Here is a 23,224-nt window from a genome sequence, read left to right on the forward strand (position 1 = left end):
GAAATGATCTTGGCCTTGTAAAGTATGCTCACTGAATGGCTAGGTTTTTCTTTTTTCTATGAACCAGTACAAGCATTTCACAGCACCTGGTTCTTTGAAAAACAGAACCCAAGCAGTACCTACAATGTTGGCACACTGCCAAGAAAGTCCTTGTGTGTGTGTGTGTGTGTGTGTGTGTGTGTGTGTGTGAGAGCGAGAGAGAGAGTACGCGTGCACGTGTGTGTGTGATGAATCACTCATAGTCTGTAAGATCTATCAAAATAGCCTTGTTTGAAAACCTTGTTTTCCCTATTTTTTCTTCTTCTGATGACTCATACTTTGTGCTTCATGTCTAGATTCTCTTTTCTTTCTTGTTTCTCATCATGTTCATTCAGAAGACGCTCTTTCACTAGTTCCAAAATTTGTATTTCTATATTCTGTCAGTTTTCATCTTGAAACATACACACAGCAATATGCTCTGAATCATAAAATTCTGCATTAAAACCCAACACTTAAGAAAACCCCACATATTCTCAATACAGGTTTACCTGCACTTCTGTTCCCATTTTTTTTAACCACAAATTTATCAACATTTTAAATATATTGTCACTTGAAACTATTTCATCTGTTAGGAAGATTTTGGCTGCAAGAAACATAAAAACCAATGCTAAGAAGCTTCAGAAATATGGACACTTAAACACTTTATTGAGGAATATGGAAAGTATGGTGGCTTCAAGGTTAGTTGAATGAGTGATTCAAGGAAGGTCTCAAGGACTCAGGTTCTTCTCATCTTTCTCCTCAGCCATTGTTTTCTTGTAAGTCAGTTTTATTGAGGCAAAATTTACATATAATAAAATTCATAAATCTTACATGTACAATTAGATGAGTTGTGACAAATGTATACTCATGTAATCACTACTACAATCAAGAAATTAAGCATTTCTATCATTCCAAAAATTCCACTAGCCCCTTTGCAATCAATCCACCCCTTCAAACTAATCCCTGGGCATTTCAGTGGAATTATACAATATGTACTCTTTTGTGTCTTTTTTTCTTTACATAGCATCATGCTTTTGAGATCCAGCCAGGTTGTTGCATATATCAGTCATTTGTTCTTCTTTATTGCTGAGTGATATTCCAATGTGTAGAAGATATATTATATTCCACAATCTACTTGATGTGAATTTGAGCTGTTTTCAGTTTCTGGCTATTACATAAGAAGCTCTGTAAGCATCTACATAAAAGTCTTTGTGTAGACATAGGTTGACATTCCTCTTACGTAAATAACCAGGAACGTGCATGCTGGCTCATATGCTAATTATACATTTAATATTATAAGAAACTGACAAACTTTTCTGAAGTGGCTGTACCACTTCGGATCCCCACCAGCAAAGAAAGAGAATTCCTGTTACTCCACATACCTACCAAAACTTGATATTTTAACAGGGCTTTTTGAAGAGCAAATTTTTTAATTTTGATGAAGTTAATTTATCAAGTTTTTTTTTAGGCTTTCAGCTTTTTGGGTACATTCTAATTATACAAACTCAAAGATCACAAAGATTTATGGAATCCAAAATCATAAGGAATTTCTCTTAGGTTTTCTCCCAAAAGTTTTATAGTTTTAGTTCCTGCATTTAGATTTAGGTCTATGATCAATTTTAAGTCAAGTTTTATATGAGGAGTGAGTTAAGTGTTGAATTTCTTTTCTTTCTTTTATTCTTCCTTTCTTTTTTTGGATATATAAATAAGTATTTTAACCTCATTTGTTGAAAGTTCTGCAATTTCTAGTGTTCGATTTATACTTTTACCCTCATGTTCACAAGATGACTGCAGAAATTCTAGGCATCACATTCAGAATGATATCCAGAAGAGAGCATCTCTTTATAGAAGTGCCCAGAAAACTTTTCTTTGTCTCCACCTACACTTCATATATACATACTATCTAAACCAATCACTGGAAAGGGGAATGGCAATATCATGATTCATTTATTATTTAACAAGAAAATAGTGTGTTTTCTATTTGCATTCTAGGGACTTGGAATATAGTAGTGACTCAAATAGTCAAAAATGTTGCCTGTTCTCATGGAGCATACAATGTACCAAGGAATACTCTTTGTTTATTTTCAAAATAAGTTACCTGTATAATATGTTGTTGTACAGTAGTAACTACTAGGAGGAAAAAAGGAAAAGGGGCTATGAAGTATCATGGGTAAGTTGAAATTTGAGATAGGGTGGTTTAAAAAAGGACTCCCTGAGTTGACTTTTGGATAAAGTCCTGAATAAAGTGATAGAGTAGGCGATACAGATACAGATTGAAGAGTAGTCCAGGAAAAAGGTAAAGTGCAAAGGTCTTGAGAAGGTCAAGGAGGCCACAATGGTTGGAGGGAGTAGTAGGAAATGGGGTAGCTACAGAAAATGTAGATCCTTGCAGACAAGTCATTCTCCCCCAGAGGCAATTTTGACAACATTTATAAAATTTGGTTGACAGTTTTGGTCATCATAACTTGGTGGGAAGGAACTGCTAGGGGGGCTAGGGATGCTGCTATATATCCTACAGTGCTAAATATCCTAAGTATCTATAGGAGATAGACTCCCTCTGGGCCCTCCTCCCCCTCTCAGCAAGGAATCATCTGGCTCAAATGTCAATACTGCCAAGGTTGAAGTAAGGTCATAGTAAGGACTGGCTTTTCCTGAATGACTTAGAATAAAACTAAAGTGTTTTTACCAAAGAATGATCTAATTTAATTTCTTAAAAAGATCACTTAGTTGTTTGTTGTGAATAGACTGAAGGGGTCGACGGGTAGAAAATAGAACAGCATTTAGGAGGGTACCACAATTACCTAAGAAAGACATGATGGTTTGGACCAGGATGGTGGCAGTAGGGGTGGTGAGAAGTGAAGGATTCTGGATATGTTTTGGAGGTTGAGCTAACAGGATATGCCAACTACCATAGACTAAATGTTTGTGTCCCCCTAAAATTCATATGTTGAAACCTAATTCCCAATGTGATGGTGGAGATGCGGCCTATGGGGGGTCATTAGGTCATAACCTCCCCAGCCTTCAGAACTATGAGAAATAAATTTCTGTTGTTTATGAGCCCCCCAGCCTGTGGTATTTTGTTATAGCGGCCTGAGCAGAAAAAGACACAAATACACTAGATATATAGGTGTGAAGAGAAGAGCCATGTATGACTTCTCAGGAGTAATTGGTTGTGCCTGGTGCTGGAGCTGCATCTTCCCAAAGAAATTAACCCGGGGAAGTGGGTAGAAACCTGAACAAATTTGGAATGGGAGAAAGAATGCCCATATGTTTGGATAGGCAACCAAGAGCATCAGTTACATATATACATTATGGAAATAAGAATCGACACTGTTGGGTTAGTGAATGACGACCTTAAAGGATGCAATTATTCTACATATAGACTACTGAATTTCTTTAAAAAGGCTTTTTATCCACAGCACCAAGTGCTTTTTAAGAAATGTTTTCTCATGCCATCTTTCATTTGGTGACAAATGTAGGAAGTCCTAAAATCTTATTCCATCAAAATCATTCAAGGACTTTGGTTTTTCTTTCAGTTTACATTCCAAGTTAGTACTGATTTCCTAAATAGGATGTTGATATATTGTTTAATAATGGCTTTTGGAGCATTTCTTTTGTCTACCCTAAGATATTAGAAGCTCACCCTAAAATATTCGAAGCTCACTATGAGTCATTATTATGTGTTAGAAAACCACTTAATACATTTCTGTCACTAAATTATCATAATAATCTTATAGCTAATAACCTGATGAACATCCTTTCTTGGACCAAACTCTACTCAGGCTCCCCCAAACTCTTTTTCAACTGGGCATGGCTTTTGACTTCCATGTTCTGTCTACATTGTCCAATTTTAGTGAGAACCCCACTAAGTCAGTTTAGGCCAGTCCCCCATCTACCACAATGGAACACCCTCCACGTCTAACGCAGTTCCTCATCCTTCACCATCCCCCAGATCAGTTCTGATCACCCAGGCCTGTCTGTCTTCAGCAAGAATCCTGTTAGCTCAGTTTAGCCAGAATACTCCTTTTATCCCTGACATTTCCTCTTAATAATTTTTCATCCACTGAACCCCCCCCCCCCCGACTATAAATTCCCACTTTCCTTTGTTGTCTTTGACATTGAATGCACCTCTTTCTCCTATTGTAATAGTTTGGAGTAAAGTTTTCTTTATCATTTTAACACGTGTCATTATAAATTTTTATTTAACATACCTTATGACCTAAATTTGGTTATTTCCAGTTCACAGGCAGAAAGAAAGAAAGAGAAAGAAGAAAAGAAAGTTTGGCAAAAGAAAGTTTGGTAAAGTCTATCCAACCACTAAATAGGTCTTGAGACAGTATGCCTCTGAGAACCGAAACGCTGTCATAGGCCTTCTGATTTACACCACGCTTCTTGCTCCAGAGGGCCTGGCTAGTGTGACCAGTTACGGGGTAAGAGCTCAGGAAAGGCTCGCCGACTGGTCTGGAAGCTCTAGGTACAGAGCTCGTGGTATGCGAGACGTAAAATTCCTCCTACACAAATGCACCAAAGTGATCTGATGGCTCATCCTCCAGACTGGCGGGCCAGGGGTGTGGCAGTAACAGCCCCCTTTTCCGATTTAGACCCACCGCTCGCTCTTCCCCTGGTCTTCCATGGAGCGAGGGCAGGCCGCTGGCACGCAGGCGCAGGCTGCGGGCGTCGGAGGCTTCGCGGGCCCCTAGGCCTGAGTCCGGCCCGGAGCCAGAAGGCGCCGGGCTCGTCCCGCGCAGCCGGCCCAGGTGCGGGACGTTAGCCTGGGCCCTTCCGAGGGCCGGCTCCGGCCCGGCCCGCCTCCCCGCGGGATTGGTGGCCCGCGGCCCCGCCCGGCCCCAAAAGCAGGCGGGAGGGGCCGCGCGCGGCCTGGCGGCGGGGGAAGCCTGGGGCCGGGCGAGCGCTCTCTCTCTCCCGGTACTGGGCGTCGGGCGGAGCGGTACTTCAGCGTCGGGCTCTCCGCCTGCCCTGCCGCCCCGCGGGCCGCGGAAGGAGCTGCTGTCGGAGCGAGCGCCGGGGCCTCTGGGCTCGGGCGGGTCCCTGCTGCCGCGGTTGGTTGCTCACTTTCCCCTAACTTGGAGCGAGAACCGGCGCCCCCTTCATCTCGCCTTTGCCCAGAGCTTGGGCCGGAGGAGCTAGACCCGGGAGGGGGTCGGGTTCGCTTTTCGGCGGTGCGGAGAGAGCCTGGGGGCAGGAAGGGAGTCTCCAGACGCCCGCGGGCTTCGCGGAGGTTCGGGGCCCGCCAAGGGGCCCGCCGAGGGTCTAGGCAGGCGGGTGGTGGGCCGCGCTATGCCGGCGCCCCCCCCCCCCCCTTCCCCCCAGTCCTGGCGCATGTTCAGGCCTCTGGGCACCGGTTTGTCCCCAGCAACTCGTGTTGAGCGCTTTTCATCGTAGCCCTGTAAGGAGCCCCAGAGCAGAGGGACACCCTTGTGGGGTCGGGGGTGGGGGTGGAACTGGCCTGGAGAGGAGGCCGCCGCTTGCTCGCTGTAACCGCGCCCAGGATGTGCATTTCACTGTCACATTTCAGGTCTCAAGTTCTGATACCACGGACTTCCCTCCCGCCCCCCAAATGTGTTTATCCTGTTTATACGTATTTAGAATTTAGGTCCGGCTGAAAAGTTGTTCTTTGAACACTTTAGGTTTTAACTCAGCAAACATGTATTGGACACCAGTATATATAAAGTATCGGTCAAGGGGAACCCCCACAAAGCTGCTTTAGGCATAGTTCACCATCTAAATTCCCCGCTTCCCTTGTGTTCCTGTAAGGAGGACAGGTGAATACTATCCTTAAAGGTTTCTCCTGTGTTCCTTGGCGCTGAGACCTTGATGCTAAGTAAAAGATAGCAGGGCATTGGATTAAAGTGAAGAAGGGAAACCTTATTAACAGGAACAAACTTTCTCATTCAAAACATGGAAAGATTATACAACGAAAACTTTAGCTTTCATTTCAAAGTACTCACCACTCTTCAAAATTTTTTTGGAAATACTTAGAGGATTGCAATTACCTTCACATTTAAATTAGTTTCTGGCAGATATGCTGTGGGTTTTTTATCTCCTTATGCATTTTTTTTCTTCCAACTAAAAATCTTTCATTGTGAAAATCACAAACCTGTGTACAAATGTAATTGATTAATCTCTAAGGCAGAGCAATTTTCACTTTGGTGAGGGTGGGGAAGACACAGGGTAGAGGGAAACAAGCTGAAAGTGTAGTGTGCCAGCAATGAAACTGCTCTGTGACTTTGTGCTCTGAGAAGTTATATGTCCATGAAAATTCTAGACTTATTTTACAGATATTTCCTGAGTACCTATTCTGTGTCCCTGATGTCACTTGCTGTGCTTGGTGATGATATATGTTGCTATTGTCACTTTTTCCTAATCCGAAACTGTATTCTTTCCTAGTGACCCAAGACGTTGTCTTTCATACTTACATTCTTGAAGGAGTATTTATTTACATGTATATGAAATTTATTTTCTCTTTGTCATTGGGAATTATAAACTCACGTCTTAAGGTATATTCTGCCCGGTATAATAGACTTCCCTAAATGAATTTTGGAAATTTTAAGTGAAGTTCAACAGGTTTGTTTGCTTGTTTTTTAATATCAGTACTTCTTAGATTTCAATATTGTATGTGAAATTCCGACTTGAATGTAGTATGTGGGCCTTCCCAAGTCCAGTTGACTTCAGAATCCTAATTTTGAGGCACCTGGGAAAGTGCCCCATAGAAGGTATCTTGAGAAATGAATTTTACCTGGACTTCTTGTTGTTTTTATTTTTAATTACTTGTCTCAACCTTTCTGCCAACAGAAGTGATGCCTCCAAGAAGAAATGAGAAATACAGACTTCCTGTTCCACTTCCAGAAGGCACCATTCTGGATGATATGGAAGGAAAACAATGGGTGCTGGGCAAGATGATTGGCTCTGGAGGATTTGGATTGATATATTTAGGTAAAGTATAACTATAAGTTACCAAATATTCCTACATATGTGACTGGAACTGTGATTACTTACTGTTTTGAACATTGAAACTTTGAAATACAATAGAATTCATAAATATACCTTTTTAAGTAAATGAGGATCATTAACATTTACTAGCATGTCTGGTTTAAGATACGGCTGACCCCACTACTTGCCATTCGTGTTCTGATAATCTTAGAAGTCCTTTCAGAGCATAATTACAAAGTCCACCAGGCAATTGTTAATGTTCTTTTTTGAGAGTGTGTTTTCCTGGAAATTTTGCATTTTGTAGCTCAGAAACCACAGCTGTATAAATCCAAACTGTGAATCTTAATCATTAATATTTAAGTAATACAGGGTTGTGGTCATTTCTTAACTAGGCTTCACTAGAGAATTGAGTCTTAATACCTCACGGCATCTGTTGTGTGGAATCAATTAACTTCTGTCCCGTGCATCTAGATGGTACTTGTTATTTGCCATCCTTGATAAATGAGAAAATAGACCCTCAAATCTATGTTTTTGTTCTTTGGTACAGATAAGGAATCCTAGTTGAGTATATCTTTACACTACATTTAAAAATTTTAAATTATGCTGAACTTAAAAGGATCATTCAGGGCTACCTTAAATCTGTAGTTTAATGATCAGGACTATCCATTACATGACTGGATTTAATGAATAACATAAATATTAGTGATTAAAAAAAAATTACTCTCAATCCTAAATGGATTGACTCATTACATCTGTTTTTATAGGAGTTTAAGAAACTGGTAAAAGACCTACACTGGGGAATCTTGGATTCCTTATTAAACATTTCAGACAGTAGGGAAGGAAAAACTTTTCCTCTACTCTCCTAGGTTCGAGAGCTGGGTTATGAAATAAACTGACAACAGGAGAAAAGGTATACAAATTTACTAATTTTTAATGTTATGTACATGAGGATATCACAGTAAAAAAGTGAATACCCCACAAAGCAGTGATATTTGAGAACTTATATAGTGTCTTTTTTTTTAATGTTTATTTTTTATTTTTGAGAGCTGAGACAGAGAGAGTGCACAAGTTGGGGGGGGGGGGGGTCAGAGAGAGAGGGAAACACAGAATCTGAAGCAGCCTCCAGGCTTTGAGCTGTCAGCACAGAGCCCAACATGGGGCTCAGACCCACAAACCATGAGATTATGGCCTGAGCCAGAGTTTGACGCTTAATGGACTGAGCCACCCAGGTGCCCTGAGAGCTGATATACTGTCTTAATAGGAGAAAGGGAAAGGGGATGGAGCTCACTTAAAGGAGAGTAAATGATTTTTAGGAAAGATGAATGGGCCCTTAGGAGAATAGATGGGGGATATGATAGTTTGTGACAAAGTTTGTCTGAGATTGGCATCAATTTCTAATCTCCTGTGGTAAGAGTCAGTCTTCTCTGGTTGATGAAACTTCCCTGGAGGGAATTTATAACAATTGAGTCTTTTTTGGAGGCTCAGTCTTTATGCAAATAAAGGGAATTCAGAGAAAGCCTCTCCCTGCATTTGCTCTTTTATCAGGTGCTGTTAGCCCAAAATAATCCTTCTGCCAAAGAGGCATATTTTAGGGTCACACATTTTGCTATCCTTCACAAACATGTTTCGTAGATCATGATGGATAAAGCTCTTTTTCTGATAGAATTAAGATTATAATTTTGAACAAGTGAATGTTATTCAATAAAAAAAAAAAAAAACCCAAAACAAAAAACCCCTGCTTATTAATCATCTTAGTGCCTACTCTAGTTGGAAACATAAGACCAATACACAAAAATGCATGGGTTAGGGGCACCTGGGTGGCCCAGTTGGTTTGAGCGTCAACTCTTGATTCGGCTCAGGTCATGATCCCAGGGTCTTAGGATCAAGCCCAGGTGGGGCTTTGCACTGAGCATGGAGACTGCTTAAGATTCTTTCTCCCTCTGCCCCTCTCCCCCACTCGTTCTCTCTCTCGTTCTCTCTCTCGTTCTCTCTCTCGTTCTCTCTCTCGTTCTCTCTCTCGTTCTCTCTCTCTTTCTCTCTCTCTTTCTCTCTCTCTTTCTCTCTCTCTTTCTCTCTCTCTTTCTCTCTCTCTTTCTCTCTCTCTTTCTCTCTCTCTCTCTTCTCTCTCTCTTTCTCTCTCTCTTCTCTCTCTCTCCTCTTCTCTCTCTCTTTCTCTCTAAAATACAAATAGGTAAATAAATAAAGCATGGGTTAAATAGAGAACATTTTCCTCATTTAAAGGGTGTGAACTTTCTTGAAAAACGCTATGATTCTAAGTACTAGGTTGAGTGACATAGGCAGCTCTGTTAAATAGAAAGATAAGGCAAGCTGTTTAGGTAATTTAAAATTTTCTAAGAGCCACATTAAAAAACGTAAAAAAGAAACAGGTGAAATTTATTTCAATGATATATATTATTTAATCCAGTATATCTAAAATGTTATTATTCCAACATGTTATCAAATTAAAGAAAATTATTTTTAGTTAAAGTCTTTAAAATCCAGGATGTATTGAGTCACTTTCAGGAGCTCAGTAGCTACATACAGCTAGTGGCTACCATATTGAATGGTACTGGTAAAGGCCATTAGAGTATACTTAGAGTCAGCAGAGTAGAATTCCCTGTAGAAGTGTTGATTGAGATTTTGAATTAGTGGATTCTCTTGTATAGCAAAGAGCTAACTAAGATCTCTAATATAGTGTCTTGACTCAAAGTCAGAGAGAGGGAGTTGAATAAATTTCTGATGTCACTGAGCTATATAGCCCTGGATTCCATGGCTTATCAGTTATACTGTTAGCTTTCTGATATTTGGATTATTTGAGTAATTTCAAAGAAATACTTTGAAATACTTTGATTGTAATGATCTTATTCCCTTTCTTTTTTTATTGTAAATATATATGTTAATATGTATTTAATTGTAAGTGCATTTTAAAAACTAAGTATACACATATACACACATTCACTACTTGTGTGGTTCCTGTTGTGAAAAAGAAACTTGCTGAGGCGTGTGATTTATTTGTCTGTATTCAAGTCTTTGCTTCTTTCAGTCTGTGTCACATGTTTTAGTTTTTCTCATTACCAAACTAATACTTGTTTTACAACAATTTTTAAGGTTTCATATGTTACGCAGTACCCTCTACTATCTGAATGTTAGAACCCGGATCCTGGGAACATTAGCAAGTGCACAGCACTGAGGAAGGACTTTGAAGAAATATGTAGCTATTTTGAGGAAGAGGCTCATACTTCAGAAAATATAACAGAGCTGTGTGTTCCCAATGTTGTCATTGTTCCATCAAAAGTGGTACTTGTAAATGTAGGATCAGCTCTTTAATGAGATGCCGTCAGCAATCACTTTGTTCAGGTTAGTTTGTACTGAATCATTTCAAAGCTGTCTAAGCAAATTCATATCAAATTGTATCATATTTTGCATTTTGCCATGTTCTTCATCATTTCCTGTATATAAATGAAGAAATTCAGATTTTCCTTAATAACACCTTTATGTCCAGCTACATTCTTTTCAGGTAGTACTCCTTCCAGATACACTGTTTTGGCAGACGCTTCATCAGCATTTGTTGCCTAAGGCTGAGAAGAAACTAGCCGCTGTGTCTAACTCCTTGTGCATGTACGGCTGTCCTCTAGCTTTGAGATCAATAGCCAAGGCCTTTCAGTAATTATCAACCTAGAGTAAAGGGGAAGGAGCAGAGAAGTTTGGTATTTACTCATGACTTGGAGAAATACTGTGCCTGTAGCATTAATAGAAATAGTTATAAGAGGGAAAAGAAAAGTCTGAATACAAGAACAAAGACAAGGTTCTTTGTGTATGAAAAGAGGAGGAGGAAAAGGAACAAAGAAAGCTGTTTTACGGAATGGGAAAAATTGCTATAATTTTAGTATCAAATACGTGAAAAAGTTTCTGAAAATCGAGGGAAGGAGAGAGAACTGAGAGTTTGAATTCTGATTTAATGCTAGGTGCAACACAGAACCAAGCAAACTAAGGGAGAATTGCATAAGTAAAGGCATGGGTTTTGGTGTTAGGCAAATCTGGGTAGAATTCTGACCTGAATGAGTCATTTAGAAACTGAATGACTCTTCCTTAGTCACAAGACTTTCTTCCTATTCTGCATCGTTGAGATAATAGTAATTATGAGGATTAAATGGAGTAATGTTTTTAAAAACTTTGGAACTTGGTGAGCACTTAAATGTTTCTTATTTGTTTGTTTATTTATTTATTTAGAAACTCCCATCCTCAGTGATTAGCTGAATCTCAGGTTCAGTGTCTGGTACCACAGGGGATTGGGATGGTGACAGAGACATCCATTGGACTGGTATTCCATTTATCTTGCCATGGATTATGATAGATTTAGCTACTGATGTGGTAAAACTAAGAATATAGAGAATGCCATTGGAAGACTAACTTTTACTTACTGACCTGAATATTTTTTACCCCTAAAATTTACAATAGTAGCCATGATGACTTAGTAAAAAGTTCTCATTTAAGTTGTATCTCGTGTACCTCAGATATGGAGGATACTGGGTTTCAGAAATTAGGCCAAGTATCCAGAAAAACAGAGCTATATGTAGTAAACTTAAGCCCAATTCCTTTGAAGGCTTATATGAGTAAAAATAGCAATGGTTTATCTGTAGAAGTTTTAGTTTTTTTGAAGTTGGGCGTAGTGATGACCATTTAGCATCTTGGGAATACCAAGCACAGAATAGACGTTCAACAGGTATTTTCCTAACAGAACGAGGCTGAGGTTGGGATACGCAACCTACACAAGCCAGTCTTCTTTATTCTCTTCCATAATTACAGATATCACCCTTAATTCCAGTCTATAATCTGACAGAAGTACTCTTAGTCACAAGAAAAGCTGAGACAAGTTGATTATCACAACATCATCTAGCAGAATCTATGTATGTTTTATTGAAAAATCAAAAGCATTATGTTTTAGGAAGAAGAACACATTATTATAACTAAAATTAAACTCTGGTGAAGCCTTAAGATTGAATCACTTGTCCATGAATAAATGTATAGATTTCATCTAAGTGATGGTCATACCTTTTTTGGGACATGCTTTCAGATTAGGTCTACTTTGCTTTAGAAACATAGAAGAAATGTTTTTTCAGGGGAATGAGGAAGAGGGTAGCCTAAGTAGGATTCTTAGAAATTATCAAAGCTTACCTCACTTACTGATAAGGAAACAGACTTCTATTTTTGAAAGAATAGAAAAGATGATTTATGCATGTGTCATTTTTACTTACTTTACATTTTTGTCCACGGTAATGGGTTAATTTTTAAGGTATATAGAATAACGTTCAGAAGAGCCAATGATAATTCTGGCAACAGAATGGCATTATTGGAACACATATGGCTTCATTATGTATTGCTGTATTAAATGCCATTTTGGCAGTGTCTTATAGAGAAGGCTTTGGGGTAAGCAGTTACTCTTATCTGACACAATGCAACATTACAGTGCCACTGTGACTGTAACTAGGAAATTTTGAAAATGATACTGTGGGAGTGAGAAGAAGGAAATAAACATGAAATCGGGAGAACTAGTACTAGAAACTAGTATATATAGTAAATTAGTTCCCAGATGAAGGTGTGGAGAGAGAGACAAGAGGAAGGGATCACTTGGGATTCTGTGAATTTAATGCACTTGTTAGACCTATACACCAGAAATAAAAGTCTATAGAAGATATATTTTAATTTTGTGTTTGTTGTCCATAGGCTATTAATTTTGAGTTTTTATAGAAAGAGGAGTGTTCGTGTACCTATCAGCCTAAGAAATCTAAGTATTTACAGAAGTTTGGGTTCTTTGTATAAAAAGGGAGAGTTCTTCTAAGGCTTAACCTTTGCTTGTCTTTTTCATTTTGTTGAGTGTCTGATCTTCTTTTTAACATATATTATGGTTCTTCATTTTCAACATTTTTACTGTCAAATTTCTTTTGCCTTCAGGGAAGATTTACAAACTACTCCATTCTTCATTGATTTATATATTATGTTTCTTCCACTGCACCTGTTACTGTCTTGTAACTGTTTACAGTGGTCAAGGTTTTAAAATTTGAAACCTATTGCTATAGGGAAATTTCTTCTTCATGAAATGAGCTCACCTCTATTGCCACACAATAAAAGAATTCTCAGCTTTTGAGAGCTTCTGGCTTCCTTATGAAATATGGATAAACTTTGCTTCTGAAGTGTTTTGGTTTTTTTTTTTTCTTTTTCCTTTCGATATGGAAGAAGAGGAATAAAGAGTAGGTATGGTCTTTCTTTTCAGACACAGGAATATCCATGTTTATGAAATAAAGGAGAGGAAAATTAAACTCTGAAGCTCTAAATATGAGAATTCACTTGAAAATAGTTTTTTGGAGGATGAAAACTTGTCCACCATTCACATTTAATGTTACAGAGGAATTTATGGATCTTATACTGCTCACATACTTGGTTTTGCAATTAGTGCTTCTTCAGAATGTTTGTCCCTTAAAAGTCCAATGCGTGGACTTTATACACTATACCGTATTCTACATGGAAGAGTATTGTAGGAGAAAAGGCAGAAAACTCAGTAAGTATGTCAAGACAATTGTTGAATGCTTGCACCGTTCCTTTTAAAAGGATGAACTTCAGTCAGGTAGACTTTTCTTTAACGTCTCCAATCAAGTAATACTTGAGGAAAATGATTCTGTAGAAAGACATCCATTGAAGGCCAGAAACATCTACAGATGCAGTGTGATCCCAAGCAATGAAGCATGTGGCCCTTCATTGGCATTATATGATAACAGGAGGATCTTCTGGCAGAAGAGCTGACTTTTGCTGCGTTCTGCATGCTGCCCCTCCAAACCCATCTTTGATTGGCACCTATGCCCTATTGAAACTGGCATCACACCTTCTGAATGGGCCCAGTGCCAGGCTAGCAGATGGGTATGGGCAAAAGCATGCCAGAAACCCAGTATGTGCATCAAGTTTAAGTATTAGGGGCCCAAACTCTCATCCAGGGATATAAAAACTGCAGTCTGTTGAGAGCTTTTTGTGCTTAAGGTTAAAGGACATGCCATTTCTACTCCAGCTTAGAGGTTGATTAATTTTGAAAGTCAAACAGGAGCTCCCGTGGCTGTGTCAGGCAAAATTCTATCTTTGGTGAATGAGAATTACTACTTCATGTAGGGAAGAGAAAGTATTGTAATGAAGTTTCCAATGAGAGTTACTCTCCTGCAAGTGCCTCCAGCACTTAAGCAGCATGCATTCAGTGGAGATGAATATTTCCATTCTCCAGCAGAGCCAGGTGCAATCAAAGCCAGATCTTCAACCTGCTGCAGTAAAGAACCCTACATTTAGAAAGGGCAGGCAAAGTTTGGAAGAACTCCTTGGTGGCAGCTCTCACCATGAGCTGATGGAGCTTCACGAAAGCGTATAAAGGAGACGAAGGAAAAACTCCACAAACAAAAACCCTTCAGGATACTTCACCCTCCAAACCGAAAGAAAAAGTTTAGTCCTTTATCCTCAATGCAGGAATTGTTCTGAATTTTATATCAATAAAAACTTAGTTTACCAAAATGTTAGAATCAACTTAATGCATAAGTAACAAAGTTTTCTATTCTAACATTTATTTCATTGCATGTCTATCATGTATATAAACTTCACTTCTTGAATAATGGATTTTGCATAAAATTGAGTTCTAAATATCATATTCCTTATGATCGTCTCACACCAACTACAGAACTGGGCAGAAAAAGGGGAGGGCATCATTCCTTATGACCACTTTAATCGTATCCCTCTAAATGCTCTTAAATTTACAGGAATGCCTATAAGGCCAGCTGTGGCCAAGAGAAGCTTTTCCTAATCGCCTTATAGCCACTGCTTTTTCTTTTCCACTGTGTAAACTTTATCTATGGAACAGATTCCATGAGACCGTTGTGAATACTTCAACGTATTCAAAACATATAACTGCCACAAATTAAACTACTAAAACTAAAGCTGGTGCATTGTAACTGCCAAGTAAAGCTGGCACGTCCCTCTGTCAGACTGCGGGAGAGTATGCCATACAGCCCTCAGAAAACACAATTCATCCAGAAGCACTCTTGTCACTTGCTCTGATATTAAAACAGAGAAAGTGACATTAATTAAAGAAGTGACATGAGCCAACAAAGGCAATGAAATTCTAAGCTTTGGCTCATGTGCAGACCTTATTCCAACTTACTCTGCTTAGGTATTGTGGCCATTTCTGGAGTCATGTGGCCACTTTCCCCCCTTCCTCCTCTCACCTCCCTGTTCTGGAACATTGTTTTCAGGCAACTAAAATTTTATCTCCAAGGTTGGACCAGCCAGTTGGTGCGCTGGTAGTTGGTGCAAGGTTTCCCCAAAGAGTAGTGTGATGGCATGTGATGCCTTGACTGCACTCTGTAAGTGCATGAGAAGAACAGCTAGAGGCAGAGGAGAGCTGGTCTAACAGAAAGGCAAGCAACAGCTTACACAGAGCAGAGTACCTCGATTTGGTGGACCGGCAGCTAGGGGAGTCTGTCGTAGCTTGGGTCGTGAAAACCAAAGGCAGCCGGTGGCCCTTAGCGAAAATCCGAACATGAGGAAGAGGCAAGCGAGCAGGGGAGCACCCACAACTTTCCCGTCTTTGTTTCCATGGTGTGTTCTTTCAGTGTTTATCTCGTGTCTTCCTACGATGACTATGCGTGTACTCTTTCATTCACCTCCCCCACAACGCTACATGAGAAACTCCTTGTGGGCATTCTCTCAGGGTGCTTAAGCAAGGCCTTGCCTATGACAGACAGTGTTTCAAAAACGATAGGCTAGATGAACTCCAGAGCTAGTCTGTTACGGAAAAATAATTTTCCCAACTGCTAGGTTATCTGAGATGAAATTTTGTGCTCTGTGTACTGTATCATGTGGTGTGTGTGTGTGTGTGTGTGTGTGTATGGCTCTGTACTTTTAGGGATGTTATTCTGTGTATTCTAGGGGAGACAAGTATCTGTTCATTTTCTTTTCAAGTATATTTTTAAACTATAAGAAACTATGTACTTCATAGATCTTAGGATTTATTGGGAAAAGTCTACTTTGCTAATGCATTGTGCAGGGAGTTAAAAAAAAACTGGACACCGCATTAAGCCTAAACAGTTTTGTATCTAGCAGAAAACAATTATGCGTAGCACTTGATTGAATTCATCCAGGAGTACCTAATAGCAGACCTAACAGCAAGTATAAACTTTTGTGGAGGGAATGCATGGATGTTGTTTGTTGTTAAATGGATTGATTTGTAGGCATGTAACATGCATAAGAAATCTGCTTTTCAAAGAATATAAACACAACTTTAACAGAAAATAAATTATTGGAATTTCTTTTAACTCAAGTGAATGAAAGGTTTGATTAAGAGTTTTGTACATAGTCAGAAGCTTTTGTTATGGTTTCTGGGCATTGGGAGTTTTATATTTGAGCTCAGGAATTTTCTGTCTGTGTAATTAGTCATGAGGTTTAATGTACATTTTTCATATCAGGCAGACAATGGCTTCAAAGAGACAGCAATGCTGCAAAGGAGCAAGAAAAGAAGGCCAAAGTTGACACACACAGAGGCAAAACAGTGTAAGAAAAATCAACACGTTTTGCAAAATCAATCATTGAAAATGTGTCAGTGTTCAGGAGACTGTCTTTAATTTGCAATCCAAGTGAAAAAGAGTATTTAAATATGAGAGGCAGTATTATTGAGCCCAGCATGCCTGCTACCACTTGTTTGACTAGCTCAGAATAGAACACTGAGAGGCAAGGGCTCAAAGTTAAATGAACATTTATACATTTTAAAATCAAATGAAGGATTCAGACTATATTCATGAATTAATTTTTTTTCAGAACCCTAAATTTAATCAGCTGGAATTACTTTTAAAGTGTCATCCTATTTAACTTTTGGGAATGATGAATTTGCCTTTTAATAGGGATGCCGTATTTTATCATGAAGATGAAACAAACTGTCTTTTGTTAATTATTCCCCAGAGACACTGGCCATTTTTCTCATCTAGGCTCAACATGGAGTAACAGCAGCTTTCCCCAAATTTATTTCAAGCAAGAGCAATTGGAAGCTACAACATGTATGAAAAAGAGGCTCATGGAGAGCATAGCTTCCATTGTATATGTTCTGAGTGCCACCTGATGAAATTCTTAGAGGTGATGCTCCCAAAGCCTCACCCAGGAGGCCGTGAACACAGAACACAGAAAAGCAGAAAAGAATGAAAGAGTGAATCTACACTAAAGAGTAGCAGATGAGTCATACGTGTCCACGGCATCCAGTAACTGCTACGGATAGTTGTTGAAATCTTTGTTAGGAAATCATTATCAACATCAACTTCTACTAAAATCTTCCACTTAAGTGCGTGCCTAGCTCTGTGTTGAATGCTTTACGTGCATTATTTCATTTCGTTCTCTCAATAAACTAATAAGGAAGATGTCGAGGCTTAGGGCGGTGAAGGAATTTGCTTGTGTGCCGCAGTTTGTATAATTGTCCCAATCTACAGTTGAACTCAGGTCTCTTGGCTCTACTGATTGATGTCCTTTGTCAAAGAACACTTTGAATTTAACGCTAGCCAGGGAAGATAGTTGCAAATGACATGCTCGTGACATGCTCATTTCTAAAATAACTGTGAAATATCTAATTGATAGTATTGGCAGCTCATTTAAGAAATCTGTTAGTGATAATGCTGATAACGGTGTCATTTTCCTTCAGATTGAGAACCTGGTGTGTCAAGCATCAGTGATATGTTTTTAATATTAAGTTCACAAAATCTGTGGAGGAACATCTGATATTTATAGTAAATCTAATGCTAAGAACTGGAAAAATGCATTAAAAAAGTACTATACTTGGGTCAAACAATATTTTTATGAAAAAAAAATGTGAGAGCAGTCAACCAATAGCGCATACAAACTGGTAAGAAGAGTTGGTGGATTTTTTGCTTTTTGAAAAATGAATAATTTTATGCAGTTGTTTTGATTCTAAACAGCAGCAGGAAGATCAAAAGAAGCCTCTTTAAAACCCTATGATACAATTTGAATAGGCATCCTGTAAAAACAGATAATTTAGCAAATATTGGATTGTTCTTGACCGTGTCTTTTTATTCATTGGGTAGTAAAGATACACTAATATTTAGAAAACTAGGTCTTTTGAGAGTAAAACAAAACAAAAAATACTTAGATTAGTAGAATCTTGATAAAGAGTATATTGTCATACAGAATTTGTTCAAGTACCCAAATACTTAATCTTTAATAGAAGTATAATTTGTGCAAGATTATTCAGTACCTTCAAGATATTTTTACATAATAGTAGTGATTTATTACAAATTTATAAATGATTTTATGAAAAAAATTGTAACATTTCATGCAGAGGCAAATGCTTAGGTGTTTTTAGTGGAGAAGAGATATTTAATAGGTATTGCAATGCTAGTTTTATGCTAGGTTACTTTTTTCTTTGGAGTATATACATAGCAAGAGAAAGAATGAACAAAATACAATATTACATTAGACTATTTGTTTTTGAGCACTTATAGTGATATAGGATTATTAATTTCAATTTCTGGAAAGTGTGAGGAAAAGCTATTCATTATACTTGATCTTGTTTCTATTAAAAGATCATGTGTTCCAATTCTAGCATAGATCTCCAGTGTCAAATGTGTATTACAGTTGAGAGTGGATATTATGTACACTTTCTTACAAAGTGTTAGGAAGATGGCAGAGAAGAAATAGTAAGACCCATTAAAAAACATCCCCAAACAATACATGTCAAGATAAGTGAGAAAAAAGCAAAAGAAAGCTGCATATCTAACGAGCAAATATTGCCATGTGATGAAAAAGAGAAGAAAAAAATTGTATAGACTCTATAGTATCAGAATTTCTACTCCAGCAAAAAACTTTTGAACAAGTGTAACTGTTCTGAAATTTAGTGTAACGTAAATTGAATGAATTATGGAATCATTGTAAAAATAGAGGTTTTTATTGGAAGAAGGACATTTAAGTTCTTTCTGACCCCGAAAATCTGTGAGATACAAAAAGATGGTAAGAGATACTGAAACATAGAGGTTTTATGGAAAGAATTGATACAACTGAGCAAAAATTAGTTGTACTATTAATGAACGAGCAAAGCAAATCTGTGTCAGAGAACAGTGACCTAAAAGAGATCATCAAGAAGAAAAAAATAATAGTTCTCTTACCTGTGTGTGTAATATATCTTTGGATAATAAGAATATCACACAAGAAGGTAAAGACCTTTTCAAAATAGAGACCATTATTAAAGAGAAAGATTTCCCTTTGAAACCTAATTTCAGCATGAATTTTAGAAAGTGTTTTAAAAAGTGAGGGCAAGGTTAAAGCTCTTACATAGTAGGTTTTTAAACAAAATACAAAATTTACAATACCATTTTAGGAAATGAGGTCAAGAACTATATTAGCCCTTAATTCACAGGCTGAAAATACAAAGACTTCATGATAGCTAAAAGAAATATGACTATCATTCCAGTATACTATCCAGCCAAATTAAATGTCTCTTAAGAGATAGGAGGGAACATCTGAGGTCTTAGGAAATCTGAAATCATTTTATAACAGATTACCACAAAGATAAAGGACACTTGAAAATATATAATTGAAAGAGACTTATAAGAGATAAATGAATTAAAAAATTAAGAGAAGATTTGATGATAATGTACAGCCAGTTCAGTAAAAATCATTATGAACATAGAATTTTGTATTGCAATCCATATTTCTAAGGTAGATTTATAAACCATGGTTAGGAATTATAGAGTTGAAAGTTAAAGAAAGTTAAATTATATGTTAATCCTTCAAGCAAGCTTAAAATGTACTTAGTTAATAATGATGAAAATATCTGAATTAGAATGTAGCAGTGTTGGGTGTTTGAGAAACAGGTAAATGGATTGAAAAATAGCCTATTATAAAATGAAGTTAAATATGAAGTATGTATCACTACCGCTAAGGAATGGGCAAAGAGGCACAAAGAAGAATAACAATGATATAAATTTACTGAGTGTTGGATCGTAATACAATTGCCAGTTATTATATTTGATAAAAATAGTCTGAAATCCTTTGTGGAATATCATTGACAAAAATCCCTTATCAGTTGTCAAAAGAGAAGTACTTAATGAAAAGATCAAGGTTTTCCATGCGCATGTAAATAGTAAAATAAAGCAGGGTTTTTTGTTGTTGTTATATTTTACATTCTATAGTAAAACCATTAAAAGAGCTAAACAAAGACATTACAGAATGGCAGAAATTTAATAAAGCCAAGTGAAAATGTAATGATAGAATGTAATATGACCAGAATGCTACTGTTGATTTTTATGCTTAAAAGAAAATTTAGCAGATACTTAATAAGAAATTATTACAAATGTAGTTACGACTGGAGGTGTTATAAGCAAACTCAGAACGGGACAAATCTGTTACCAATAGGTCTTCACAGTTTTCTAATGGAACCTGGCATACAGGTGAAATGGGTAGGGGCTCTGGTCCCTCCACTCATGTTTCAACCTGCGCATTTTCACTTTGATCTTCCATGTATCAAGCTTTGTTTTTATTTAAAGCAATTTTTTTAATGTTTATTTATTTTTGAGAGCCAGAGAGAGACAGACAGAACACGACTGGGGGAGGGGCAGAAACAGCCAGAGACCCAGAATCTGAAGCAGGCTCCAGTCTCTGGGCTGTCAGCACATGGCCCAATGTAGGGCTCAAATTCAGGAGTCATGAGATCATGACCTGAGCCGGAGTTGGACGCTTGACCAACTGAGCCATCCAGGCGCCCCCTGTGTATCGAGCTTTTGAGGAACATTCTATCACTAAAAGAGTTTGAAGATAACTGTGCTATAACATTTAATAAGCTACAAAGTTGAATATGCAATTAATAATTTTTATTTGGAGGGGATTTAACACCTTTAGAGAGAATATGCTTTTGTTTACCAACTGTACAGGAACTCATTTTAAAAATTAAGTATGTGGTGATTTAGTATATATTAAAAAAAACAAACAATTTGGGGGTACCTGGGTGGCTCAGTCGGTTGAGTTTCCAACTTCAGCTCAGGTCATGATCTCATGGTTCATGAGTTCAAGTCCCATATTGGTCTCACTGTTGCTGCTTGTCAGACAGTGCAGAGCTTGCTTCGGATCTTCTGTCTCCCTCTCTCTCTGCCCCTTCTCTGCTTGTGTTCTCTTTATTCTCTCAAAAAAAAAGAAAACAAACAAATAAAAAAAAGGAAAAAAAAAAACCAAAAAAACCCAGAATTTTTATATGTTATAGTCTTGGAATTCACTGCTGGAAGTAAATACTAAGATCAACTTGCTTGTTCTGTTTTTGTCTTTAGCCCTAACATTCTGTCTCCAGTTTCTACATATTCCAATTGTGTTTATTTGAAGGCCACCTTCCCCTTGAGGCCTACTATTGCTATCCTTTTTGCATTTTCTGCCAAAGTTATACATTGTATATTTGTTTTCAAAATTATTTTTGCCTTTTTATCATTAAGCATATTTTACTTTATATTACAATTGTATATTATATCTTTTAAAAATTTTTTTAAGTGTATTAGAGAACAAGTGCATGTGCATGCATGAGTTGGGGGTGGTGGAGAGAGAGAGGGCAAGAAAGAATCCCAAGCAGGCTCCATGCTATCAGCACAGAGCCTGATGTGGGGCTCGAACCCATGAACTGTGAGATCGTGACCTGAGCTGAAATCAAGAGTTGGACATTTAACCAACTGAGCCACCCAGGCACCCCTATATTTTATCTTTTTGTTAATATTATTTTTAAATTCACATAGAGAAAAATTGACTTTTTGTCTGTGTATATCTCTGTGGATTTTATCATACCACAACAGTTAGGGTACAAAAGAGATTCATCATCCCTAAAATCTTCCTCATACTATCGCTGTGTAGTTACACCCTTTCCTTAGTTCTAGGTGGTGGCAACCACTGATTTGTTCTCTGTCACTACAATTTTGTCTTTAAAAAAAAAAAAAATTTAACGTTTTTTGAGACAGGGAAAGACAGCATGAACGGGGGAGGGTCAGAGAGAGAGGGAGACACAGAATCTGAAACAGGCTCCAGGCTCTGAGCTGTCAGCACAGAGCCTGACGCGGGGCTCGAACTCACGGACTGTGAGATCATGACCTGAGCCGAAGTTGGATGCTTAACTGACTGAGCCACCCAGGCGCCCCCAATTTTGTGTTTTTAAGAATGTACAGAATTCCTATCCATGCGATCATACAGCATGTACCTTTTGAGACTGGATTTGTTTCATGTAGCATAGTACCTTCAAAATTCATCCAAGTTGTACATAGCCATAGTTCATTTCTTTTTATTGCCGAGTAGTATTATATGGTATGGATGTACCACAATTTGTTTATTCTGCTATTGAAAGACATATGGATAGTGTGATTCCTTCAACTTTGTTCTCTTTCAAAATTATTTTATCTCTTCTAGTTCCTACCTTTCTGTATAGATTTTTAAATCAAGTTGCCTGTATTTACAAAAAAAAAAAAAAAAAAAAAAGGCAAAAGAAAGAAACTTTGCTGAGATTTTGGTTGGTATTGGATTAAATCTATAGATAAATTTGGAGAGAATTGTCATTTTTACTAAGTCTTTCAATCCACAAATACATTGTTTCTCCATTTCTTTAGGTATTTGATTTCTTTCATCAGCATTTTGTAGTTTTTAGCATAATTGGCCTTGTACATGTACTGTTACTTAAGTATACATGAAGGTTTTTATATTTTTGGTCCTATTGAAAATGTCATTGCTTTTGTAATTTTGGTTTCAAATTTACATTATTAGCATATAGAAATATATTTGATTTTTGCATGTTGACCTTATGTTCCATGATCTTGGAAAAGTTATTTATTCTAGGATTTTTTTTCCTGATTCTTTGGGATTTTCTATATGGATAATCCTGTCTTCTGTAAAAAGGGACCACTTTATTTCTACTTTTCCAATCTGTATGTCTTTTATTTTTTTCCTTGACTCCTTGCACTGGCCATGACTTCTAGTACTTTATTGAATAGGATTGGTGATAATGGATATCGTTGACTTGATCCAAATTTTAGGGAGAAAGCTTTCAGCCTCTCATCATTTAGTATCATGTTAACAATAAGATAGGTATTTTGTAAATAGTCTTTATAAAGTTGAGGGAGCTCTCTCCTAGTATACTGAAAGTTTTTTTTTTATCAGGAATAGGTATTAAATTTGTCAAATGCTTTTTCTGCTTCAATTGTTATGATTGTGTGGT

The 23,224-nt window shown here is 37.7% G+C and overlaps 1 protein-coding gene across 5 annotated transcripts in view; it reads left to right on the top strand.

Moving 5' to 3' along the window:
- Positions 1-4,660: 4,660 nt before the first annotated feature.
- The window catches only part of VRK2 (VRK serine/threonine kinase 2), a 103,800-nt gene continuing 85,236 nt past the window's right edge, over positions 4,661-23,224 (top strand). Inside the window, exons 1-2 of one of the 5 annotated variants that reach the window (XM_019427402.2) lie at positions 4,661-4,775; positions 6,832-6,972. In XM_019427402.2, coding sequence (XP_019282947.1) covers positions 6,837-6,972 — 136 coding nt within the window. In that variant the 5' untranslated portion in view covers positions 4,661-4,775; positions 6,832-6,836. Of the gene's footprint in view, positions 4,776-4,870; positions 5,079-6,831; positions 6,973-10,077; positions 10,327-23,224 lie in introns of those variants that run through there. The other 4 variants (XM_019427326.2, XM_019427737.2, XM_019427650.1 and 1 more) reach the window with 4 other exon arrangements.

This window comes from Panthera pardus, unplaced genomic scaffold (assembly GCF_024362965.1).
Source record: "Panthera pardus isolate Hobbes unplaced genomic scaffold, ASM2436296v1 HiC_scaffold_25, whole genome shotgun sequence".
Lineage (NCBI taxonomy): Eukaryota > Metazoa > Chordata > Mammalia > Carnivora > Felidae > Panthera > Panthera pardus.